The 10008-nt window shown below is 41.1% G+C and overlaps 2 protein-coding genes across 2 annotated transcripts; one reads left to right on the top strand and one right to left on the bottom strand.

Annotated features, from left to right (window-relative positions):
* The first annotated feature begins 351 nt into the window (after positions 1-351).
* Positions 352-3782, top strand: LOC104433949 (coiled-coil domain-containing protein R3HCC1L). The gene is made up of 7 exons (XM_010046873.3): positions 352-709; positions 915-1012; positions 1162-1227; positions 1973-2218; positions 2586-2747; positions 3026-3115; positions 3397-3782. The coding sequence occupies exons 1-7, from the start codon at positions 393-395 to the stop codon at positions 3585-3587; spliced, it is 1170 nt and encodes a 389-aa protein (XP_010045175.1). The 5' UTR covers positions 352-392; the 3' UTR covers positions 3588-3782.
* A 187-nt stretch (positions 3783-3969) lies between these two features.
* LOC104433948 (probable RNA 3'-terminal phosphate cyclase-like protein) lies at positions 3970-8007 on the bottom strand. Its single transcript, XM_010046872.3, has 6 exons — positions 7735-8007; positions 6863-7012; positions 6540-6718; positions 6281-6456; positions 5910-6123; positions 3970-4562 (listed from the first exon to the last, which is right to left on the bottom strand). Exons 1-6 carry the CDS (start codon positions 7937-7939, stop codon positions 4353-4355), a joined length of 1134 nt encoding a protein of 377 aa, XP_010045174.1. The 5' UTR covers positions 7940-8007; the 3' UTR covers positions 3970-4352.
* Between the last annotated feature and the right edge of the window lie 2001 nt (positions 8008-10008).

Raw genomic sequence — 10008 nt, 5'->3', positions numbered from 1 at the left:
TAATGTCGTCTCTGAAATTTTAATTTATTTAATGTAATCCTTGATTTTTTTATACATATTTAATTTAGTCCATAAATTAAAAATAAATTAATATTATCCTCAAACTTAAATTAACAAAATAACAACAATGGACATTATTATACAGTGTAGAGACTAAATTAAACATGCATAAAAAGTTCAAGGAATATATTGAATAAATTAAAATTTTAGGAATTACATAGTGTATTTGACAAAAGTTTAGGGACTATTTATGTCGTTAGAAGCGTTGATCTTGGGCCGCGTTCGAAACGGCGACGTATCCACACGAACATAAATAGGAGACAAAATGAAAGGAGCCCACTCCCAAAGATCAAACCGGAAGCGACTCTCTGTTTATCGTACTCCGAGCGAAAATGGAGACTCAAAGAGAAGAACACCACACCGCCCCCGCCACCGCCACCGCCGCCAACTGGAGCGAAGAAGTGGAGGACCTGGTGTCCGCCGGCGAGGTCTCCTCGGCCATCGCCTTCCTCGAGTCCCTCGTCTCCAGGCTCGAATCGCGGCCGCAACAAGAGGAGGAGGACCCGTCCTCCGCCAATCTCCAATTGGCCTCCGCCCTCGCCGAATTGGCCCGCCTCTACTCTTCCCAGGGCTTCTCTCTCAAGTCCGATCAGCTCCTCGCTCGATCCTCGGCCCTCAAGGAACGCGGCCGCCGGGGCTCTCCCTCTCGGTACACGTCGCATCCTCCTCCTCCTCCTCCTCTTGTCCCCCCACCCCCGAGATGCTGATTCCGTCCTCAGGGGCGGCTCGCGGAAATCGCTGTTTCTCTCGACCGTTATATTGACCGCGTGGCTTTCTTGAGTGTGCGCGCGCGCTCGTGCTCGCTCTGTGTACTGCTTTGAGCGTTGTTTCTTGATCCTGTCGCCGCTCTTCAGTGATGCAGAGATCGCAGCGGAGGACTTGAAGGACGATCGAGGCGCATCGCCGAGTGCTGCCCTGACCTGCATTGACTCCTTGGGATCTTCCGCCGAAGGTGCATTTTTACGTTTTCCGGTCGTTTATCGAAAGTCATTTCGTTTTGTGTGAATCAAGTCGATGCCTGTTTTTCTGATTTCTTTAAGTGATCGCTTGTCCAAGAATCGACTTTATTAACTCATTTGTTGTAATTTCTTTTTCCCGAAGGGCACGTTCAGCATCCGACGATCGCGCCTGATGATGAAGCAGCTTGCGATGCAACTTCAGAGGATGGTACGTTTTCTCAAGCTGATGTTACTGTTCCACTCACCATTTGCATTTATTCATGTCGATCGAATGTGGCATCTTGAAGAGATTTTGTCTTTCTTTGAGGCTAAAAGCCTTTGCTTTAGGCAAGATTATGGGGCAAAAGTGCGATTCTATGGCAGAAGTGCATTTCAAATTTGGGGCCTTTAGGCTTGTAAGCGAGGTTTTTGAGGGATATCATAATGGAACGAGATGGTGATGGTATTTTTCTTAATGCTTAGATATGATTTTCATACAGTTCTTTTATGCGGCACCTCCTTCTCAAAATACTCGCAGTGATTCTCTAGGGGTTACTAACACCACAATGCAATATCCACTGAGAATAAACCAGTTGCAGCTATAAGTTTGTATGATTTTAGATGATGGTATATATAGATTGATGATCTGTCTCACAAGCTTAAGAAGTGAGCATGAGCAATAATATTTGAGGAACTTCTATACTTACATGAAGTCTAAATTTTTGTCCTGTTGATCAATAATGGAATTAAAGGGAAGGAAGATCGTGTAGAAAGGAACTTTCGCTTATCTCTGGTTATTTAGGTGGTGATTGCAATTTCATGATTTGTGACAATCACGAATGATGTTTTCCCTGTAAGATTGTTACTTCTTTGCCTAGATAAAAGCCAATGTCAGCTGTTGTATGCTTTTTCTAAGTTATATCCGTATGGTTTTAAAATGCTTATTTGTTGTGCTTCGTTTACAAAAATGGCAGACTGGGAAGCTATGGCAGATCGTTCGCCAAACGAGTTACTCCCTGCAGAATCCTTACCTGAAGTATCAAAGCTTTCTCTGGAAGATGGCAAAAATACTAAAGCCCCTAAAAGGCGTGGGAGGGGCACTTTTACTTATAAGAAAGATGAATTGTATAGTGATCGGGTATCAAATGATTTGACCATTGATGAAGTGGATGACGAAGGTCAATCTCATAATTCAGAAGAAAAGCCCATATTGAGACCCTGTAAGTCAGTGTCGTCCATTCAGCTGAAGTTGTGTAATGTTAGTTTCTTCTCTTTGTTAGGGTATGTTATGACACTTGTCTCAGTTGTAAATGAGTTCGTTTTTCTTAGGTGAAAATAGAGATAGATTGAAGTCTCTTATTGGATAACTACATCTTCTATCTGCACATATCAGGATATGTTGTTCAAGCATTTTGTAGTGCATCTTTATTGGGAAACATTCTTAATATATGGAGTCTAGTGCCAATACCTGGATTGTTTAAGATTGTTGTAGGACATAAATTATTGATCAATTTCTCATTCCTTTTCCTTTAATGAGCTGGGAATTTGATGGGCTTAAGAAAATAAAAATTTTCCATGTCTGCGCAGCTAAATATGGCACTAGTCATGTTCTTGTTCTCGCTGGGTTTCCTCCAAGCACTAGAACAACAGAGCTAGAGAAGCTTCTCGAGGCCTTCAGAAATCAAGGGGTAGTGATTCGTTGGGTCAATGATACTACCGCTCTTGCAGTATTTCGAACACCAGTAATTGGTAATTATGTTTTCCTATCTTTTCAATTCTGTTCTCGGTGTTGGATAGCATGATTTGTTGACCTCTTTTTGCATTGACTATTGAGTAGAATGTGATAACTTTGGAACATACGGTGGGGAGTCCAGAATTGTTGCAAGCCTCACACATCCTTTTTCCATTATTTTTTGTCTTATTTTGTTTTTAACAAATCTGTCGAAAAAACTATAGTCTCTATTTGCTAATGTTTAAAAGATATGATTCCTTCTAACCTTCTTTGAAATGCCAATCATCTAATGCAGCACTTGAGGCTCTTAGCAGTATTCAATTTCCATTCACTGTACGAATACTGGAGGAGGAGGATTCCCTCTTGAGTTCAATTCCAGCAATGGGTAATTTACTCTTTTGATCTGCTTTTTTCAAGAAGTTCCATTTGAAAGTTGGAATTCTGCATTATATGCTTTGCATGCTTGGAAGAACCAAGGGTTATTCTGTTTGCTGTGATGCCTCTGTTACAAAATCATTGACTGCAACGACCAGTGACAAGCTCCACTTCATTGAATTTTTTAGTCAGACCTTGAATCGCATGTTTTATACTGTTTTCGAAGAGTGTCACACGTTGTGAAGTAAATCTTCATCACAACAATATTTTCATTTTGGTCTCGTGTTTCAGACTTGGAACCTCCAAAGCCAAGGCCGCAAACATCTGCCCGGACTGCTCAGAGGCTCATTGCTCAGGGAATGGGGTTGAAGTTGCCTCTCTCATCCTTTGGTTCAACAGAATTTAGGAAACAGGAAGAAGCCAGAAAGGACCGCATTGTGAGGAGGCATCAACTGAGGGATGATGCTTGGGGTGAAGACTGACAATTGAGATTTCAAGTGATCGATGAGTTTTCTAAAGACGTGAAAACACATGTTTACCTACATCATATATAGCACTCGCCTGAACGGATCCTACGTTTGGCATGTCGAAGGTGCCTGGTGCATCTTTCGACTCGTTTTCCCAGCTGAATCACAAAGGCATTTTCACCACTCGCGCCAAAATTTATCCTTCCCAGAGCCAATTTCGCAATGCCCATCTCTATATTTCCATTTATCCTATTCCATTTCTGCGGTTTAGGAGTAGACTGAGAACCTTGATTACCACGTTGCTTCGTTAGATAGTAAGTCAATCTCATCATTCATCATGAGGTAGAGGAGTTCTGGAGTCTGACTAACGATGATATAAAAGGAGAGAAATACAACGTGAAGCCGAAATAGCCACCAATCTTCTTTCTCCAGAGTATGTATATCAAGATCGCATTTAACATCTGAGATGTTTACACGAGTTTAAATAAAAAAATTCAATGAACAAAATTTTTGCGTGCATACGGCTATAACTCAATTGCATCGCAGCCAGCGCTCTGATCCAAGACAAAAATATAACATGAGCATGGCTCCCTATGACTCAATTTCAGTATCCCATAGGTGAACGATTGCTGCGGCGCAATGATCATAGCAATTCTTCTCTGCAGGGTACCAAGGAAAAGGTAAATTCCGCTCAACAGGAGAACCACCAGAGGCCTCGCACCACGCCATCAAGCAAGACCCCAATGCATGCATTAGATACAAGATCCTCCCAAATCGTCATCAAGAAACCTTCCTTGACAGGTTCTTCATTCCACATCCAACACATTTAAGTATAACTGTCTCTGTTGAAGGATCTGGCTTGATAACAAATTTGACCCCAAGGAAATCTCTGATGTTCCTGAGAGTTTCTATTCCATACGGTGAAAGCTTGCCAACGCGAACCTTCGAAACATCCTGTGGGCTTAATGCACACAAAAGAAACAAGAGACCCTGAAGAGGAGAGAAAATATATTAAGAATGATCGATGCATTGTAAGTGGCTGAAAGCATATATTGCATCTTCATCATGCGGCATTGTCACTATTGCCACATGCTCGATTTCACAACTGAACATACAATTTATCTGGGACAGAACCCACACCTTAGCAATCAATCAAGCTAAAAGAATCTCATGCGAAAAACCTCCATAAAAAAGTAAGTGGAATGAAGATGAGGAAGCCAGCTGCTGCAGCTCAAAAATTTGCTTATACAGTACAATTAATGTATAAACTAGGAATTACAAACTCGTAACAGCTGTTAGAAAATCCGATGGTTTTGTATGAAATTATCTAAAAACCTGATCTGAAACTAGTTTCAAGATGATCAGTTGTACATACAAGTTACATCTAACCAGGTGATTCTTTGTGCGAAGAGATTCACTAATGAAATGAAGTCAGTAAAGATATTCAGAGACTGGTATGGGCATAGAACTGAAAATAAGGGAGAGCCAAGATAAACTAATTCTAATCTTAGAGAAACTCAGTTTCACCAGTACCACACACATAAGCACAGATTAATTCGTAGGCATTATAAACTTGATGTCCACTGGTTCTGTTTTCAGGGGTAATGGGAAATGAGGCCGAAGGTGGTCACTGAAAGTAAATTCGTACATTTCTTTCAGATTATACTGTGTCTTCTTCAAGAAAGTAACTTATTGCCAGGGATAGCCAATGATTAGCTTATACATCAAAGATGTGTTCCTTTCAAATCCAGAGTTTTTTCTTTTGGCTTTTTTCCCCCAAAAGAAGGAACTTCTTTATTTACTGAAAATCTCAGGATGTAATAATAGAGTCCCGAGGTTCTGTGTGTGTGTGGGTGCACGCACCATGTGTTTGTGTGGGAGGGAGTGATGGGGGTTTGGAAACTCATCAACACACTTAACAGACGAGAGCATAAAAAAAGATGAACTGGTTAAAGTTATCGACATCTAAAATTTCTGCATGCGCAGCCGACAGGTAAGCTCTATGCTGTTTTCTTCCCCATCAGGAAAGATGCCTACCATCTCCCCTTTCACCAGCACAGGTAAATTTCAATAAAACACAACACAGCAGGGGATGAAACAGAATGGACACGGTAGGTAAAGGAAGGGTACACAGGCAAAATGGCATATTCTTCACTGCAGCATGATTTCTGATATATCCAATATAATCAAAGTTAGCCCCTCATCTTACAAAAAGAAGAAAAAACAATTACTGTAATCACAGAATGACAAGTAAATTGAGCATTGGAAGTACTTTTCTACTGTAATTTATTCCAGAAAACAAATGGTATAGGAGTAGAGTGAGCAGAGAAAACACACCTGGTGTGTTGAATCCACCACTCCACCTTGCTCAATTTCACTGAGCAGAACAGATGCAGTTTGTTCACCAACATCCTCTGGGGGCGTTAACTCCTTTTTCTCCTCCCCTTCAATCTCATCCCCTTCTTCTAGTCTGTGAGATACTGTAGTATCACAAGATATGCAGCAACCAGAAGTACTTTCTGCAACCAATGAAATTCCGTAGCCAGGAGATCTGCCACGAGATCACTTCAATATATCAGAGTACACTAGAAAATGACAAAACAGGCGGAGATAAATACGGACCATCAAGTGGCACTCCAAATTGCATGAGTAGAAAATTATGGCTCTGCATAATTCAAAAAAAGCAAAAGAAAAAATAGAAGACATACTTTCCGGCCTGTGGGCCAGCTCTGTGATCAGTAAAGATGTGAACATCCGGAAGTAAACGATTGAATATTCCACGAGCTGCATGTATCATGGTATTCTCAAATTGTGCAGAAACACGTGTAGAGAAAGTGACCCCTCTAATCCTCTTGACCATTCCTTCATCGATCCATGTGACTGCCTGTTAATCGAGGAGCTTTAGAAATATGATGTGCCAAATATTTTATTACATAAAATGCACAAGAGGTTGATGAAGGTACTCACTGCTAGACTCTGGACACTGGGAACTGACAAGACAATTTCTCCACCACCCTGAGGAGGCACTCCACGGCTCTCTATCTTTAACTCCAAAGCTTCAGCAGGAACTCCAAAACGCTTCAGGATGGGTAAGGTAGTGGAGCGAAATGTATCGACAGATGGGTCCTTAGAGTCATTCGTGATTCCTGTCACGGCAACAGATACAAATGCTTAAACCTTCCCAAAAGTATTGAAGAAGTACGAAAAAATTGAAAATCTACGACATCCATTGACTCCTGTCGTAACACATCGGAAGTGCAGCGTCTTCAAAAGTTTGGTGAAATATGTACCTTTGAGCCTTATGGAGAGAGGTTTCTTCGCAAACAAGCCGAGTACAATCAAAGGCTCCAAGAAATAACCAATAGAACGGCTGACACCACAATCATGAACAAGATGTTTCCCGCCCATTATGATACCAGGTTTATACTTAAGTTTCGTTCCTGTGACAGGAATTGGAGCATGTCATAAATTAAAATAAACAGAATTGAGGTTATTTATTAACAACAGTTGCAACTTCTAGAAGAGCCTCTCAGAGGGAGGGCCTTCATCCAACTCATCGAAACATTCTAACAAGGCAAAGATCCTTCATGCCGGTATATCCTTCATGTATATGACAAGGAACAATACCATTGGCCATTAGTCTAGCACATTTTCTCTCTATCAGTTAACCAGGAAAGCTAAATCCCGTATAGACAGGCGACAGAATGGAGACGACACGTCAAACTCGAGACAAATGCTAGTACTGCAATTTTGGCAATTTTTAAAAAAACTAAACTAGTAACTAGTTTCTTAAGAGGATGCTTCTCATAAGCTACCTCTTAGAACTGAACACAATCAAAATCAGGTCTTCATCACTGAAGACTCCTCATGGCAAACTCACGGAGCCAACCGACCCAAACCCCATATAAAAAAGCTCACTGTTCAACGCTTCAACTAACTCAATCAATCAGTATTCCCTTTCCCCTCGCATGGCTCAATTGCCAATCCTGGCAATTTTTCCAGCAACAATTCCAACTTCCCGGCACGACATCCTTCTCCTATACCAGGCCTACATCTCTAAAGCTGGAACCAGCCAAAAACTAGGTAAACAAAAATAAATAAATAAATAAATAAATAAATAAAGGCGCTTTAGAAGAGCAGGTACATGGCCGGAAGGACGTACCGGTCTCGTTGATCTCGACGACGCAGTCGTCGCAGACCTTCTCGAGGAGACGGAGGAGGGAGACCTCGTGAGGGCGGAGGCCGGGCCACGTGTGGTCGGAGCGGATGTCCTCGACGATGACGGCGGTGGAGGCGAGGGTGGAGAGGAGCAGCCTCTGCCTCAGGCTCTGGCTCCCTTTCACCCTCTTGTACGTCGTCTTCCCCATCGATTCCTCCTTCCTTCTCTTCGTCCTCCTCCTCCTCCTCTTCTTCTTCTGGTTCGGTATTCGGGGTTTTGCAGAGTGCAGCCATGCAGGTTTAGCTTAAAACCCTAAACTGAACTGGATACCGGTCGAGCCCAAGTAAGCCCGATCGGATTTTGGGCTTGGTCCTCCAATGCGTGGCCCAATTCAAAGCTCTCTTTTACTATATAAAAAGAAAGTGGCCAATTTTGCATGAAATCCCTAAAATACCCTTCTTTTCGAAATATATTACCGTGATGCGTTGATGTCATTTTTGCCTTTTTACGTGAAGGTCATTTGCATATTATTTTCCCCTATACGTGCTCTTTCTCTCCCCAAAACATAATGCGGGGTGCCCAGGTTGATTCGACTTAGATGCCAAGCATGAGATATCGCCTTGTAGATTATTATCAGCTTAAATCTGAACATCTAAACTTATTTGAGAGAGATAAAGAAAAATATTCTCACCTTTGACAAACGAATTGACGATTGAAGCTGGTGTCAGGAAGCCGACAACATTCTTCTGCGGTGTAAAGATGCAACGATTGAGCCACAAAGCCGACGGGGGAAGAAGAAAGGAAAAACAAGGGAGGGTTCAGTCTATGTTCCTTTACAGCATAAAATAGATTGGAATTATAGCTTTTTTTTTTTTTATGTTAAAAGGGTAAAACTGGAATTGCAATTATTGCATGAGAATATATGATAGGGAAAAAAAAATCATTGAAGTTGAAGGCAGGTTGAGACAAACTCCATTTACATGCACTGAATTGGACAGATGGGTTTTGCGTTTACTTTTACCGAAAAAAAATATGGACTTTTTGTCATATGCCTTCTTGGCCTCAACATGCATCGTCCATGCTTACCCTTAGTCCATGATCCACCCATCATTGGCGACGTCAAAGGCGAATTATCGACATATCAAGTCAATGGCAATGCTCGCGTAATACGAATCCCAGTCAATCCCATGCATGATTAAGTTCCGAAGAGCTCTATTTATTGAATTTTATTTCTTCACGTGTTGTTGATCATGCTATGTATGGCCGGCAAAGTGAAGATCTTTCAACGTTCTCGAAATGTCAAAATCAATTAGCCAAAAAAAAAAAAAAAAAAAACTTCGGGCTAAAAAAGTTGAGAAGTATAGGAAGTGCTAACCATCTTTTTGAATTATCAACATATCAAATCAAGGATAATGCCTATGTAATATAAATCCTAATCAATCTTACACATGATTAAGTTCGGAAGAGCTCAATTTATACGTAAATTTTATTTTCTTCGAGTGTCATTGTCATGCCGGACCACTCTTGCTTTGTATGGACGGCAAAGTGAAGGACGGTTCGGGAGAGAATTGAATCTTCCACATTCTCAAAATGTCAACACCAATTAGCCCAAAAAAAAAAAAAAAAAAAGAAACCTCGGGGCTAAAAAAAGAAGTTGGGAAGTGTAGGAGGTGCTGACCATCTTTTTGAATATCTTTTTGAACGGGTTTTAGGAGTGAAAAGCCCAAAAAAGAGGGTCATCGAGTCGTGTATTATTATTAAATGTCTCTCATTATTATATAATAATCTAATATTTTCTTAACCGATTCTCTCTGCAATTGACCCGGTTCAAAAGAATTCGTCCGGTTTTGGCTCGCCAGTGAAATCTCGAAGCTTTGTAATAAAGCCATCGAATGGTTCTAACCGCATTCCTTTCGTTCATCGCTGCACCATTGAATGGGGTTTTTCTTGACAATTCGATCCTCGAGAAACAGAGAATCATCTTAGAGATTAACCTAGACAATTCAATTTTATAAAATGTCTTTTGCTCAAAAAAAAGATTTATAAAATGGTTCTTTTTTCTTTTTCCGCCCACTCTTTCGCCCACGAAATGGGGAAAAAGTCCATGATGCTCCTTTCGAAGCTTCCCACAAAGTCAAAACTTCATTAATTCGCCTCGTCCTTGGCAAAAAAGAGGAAAGAAAACTTGAACTTCCTTCAATACAGAAACTTATGGGAAATTAGCAATAGCAAGAGAGATCGTTCCCATTCGGGTTTCATGTTCTTGGTAAGAGATTT

This window comes from Eucalyptus grandis, chromosome 2, assembly GCF_016545825.1.
Source record: "Eucalyptus grandis isolate ANBG69807.140 chromosome 2, ASM1654582v1, whole genome shotgun sequence".
Taxonomy (NCBI): Eukaryota; Viridiplantae; Streptophyta; class Magnoliopsida; order Myrtales; family Myrtaceae; genus Eucalyptus; species Eucalyptus grandis.
Note: the sequence above shows the minus strand (reverse complement) of the source record. Positions and strands in the feature narration are given on the sequence as shown.

What these genes read in the sequence shown, in the direction of transcription:
- LOC104433949 (XM_010046873.3), top strand. Translation starts at nt 393, where the DNA reads ATGGAGACTCAAAGAGAAGAACACCACACCGCCCCCGCCACCGCCACC. An exon ending in CTTGGGATCTTCCGCCGAAG is followed by an intron (nt 1,013 to 1,161) that starts GTGCATTTTTAC and finishes TTTTTCCCGAAG; the next exon opens with GGCACGTTCAGCATCCGACG. An exon ending in ATTTCGAACACCAGTAATTG is followed by an intron (nt 2,748 to 3,025) that starts GTAATTATGTTT and finishes CATCTAATGCAG; the next exon opens with CACTTGAGGCTCTTAGCAGT.
- LOC104433948 (XM_010046872.3), bottom strand. Translation starts at nt 7,939, where the DNA reads ATGGGGAAGACGACGTACAAGAGGGTGAAAGGGAGCCAGAGCCTGAGG. An exon ending in CCAGTGTCCAGAGTCTAGCA is followed by an intron (nt 6,457 to 6,539) that starts GTGAGTACCTTC and finishes CTCGATTAACAG; the next exon opens with GCAGTCACATGGATCGATGA. An exon ending in GCTGGCCCACAGGCCGGAAA is followed by an intron (nt 6,124 to 6,280) that starts GTATGTCTTCTA and finishes ATCTCGTGGCAG; the next exon opens with ATCTCCTGGCTACGGAATTT.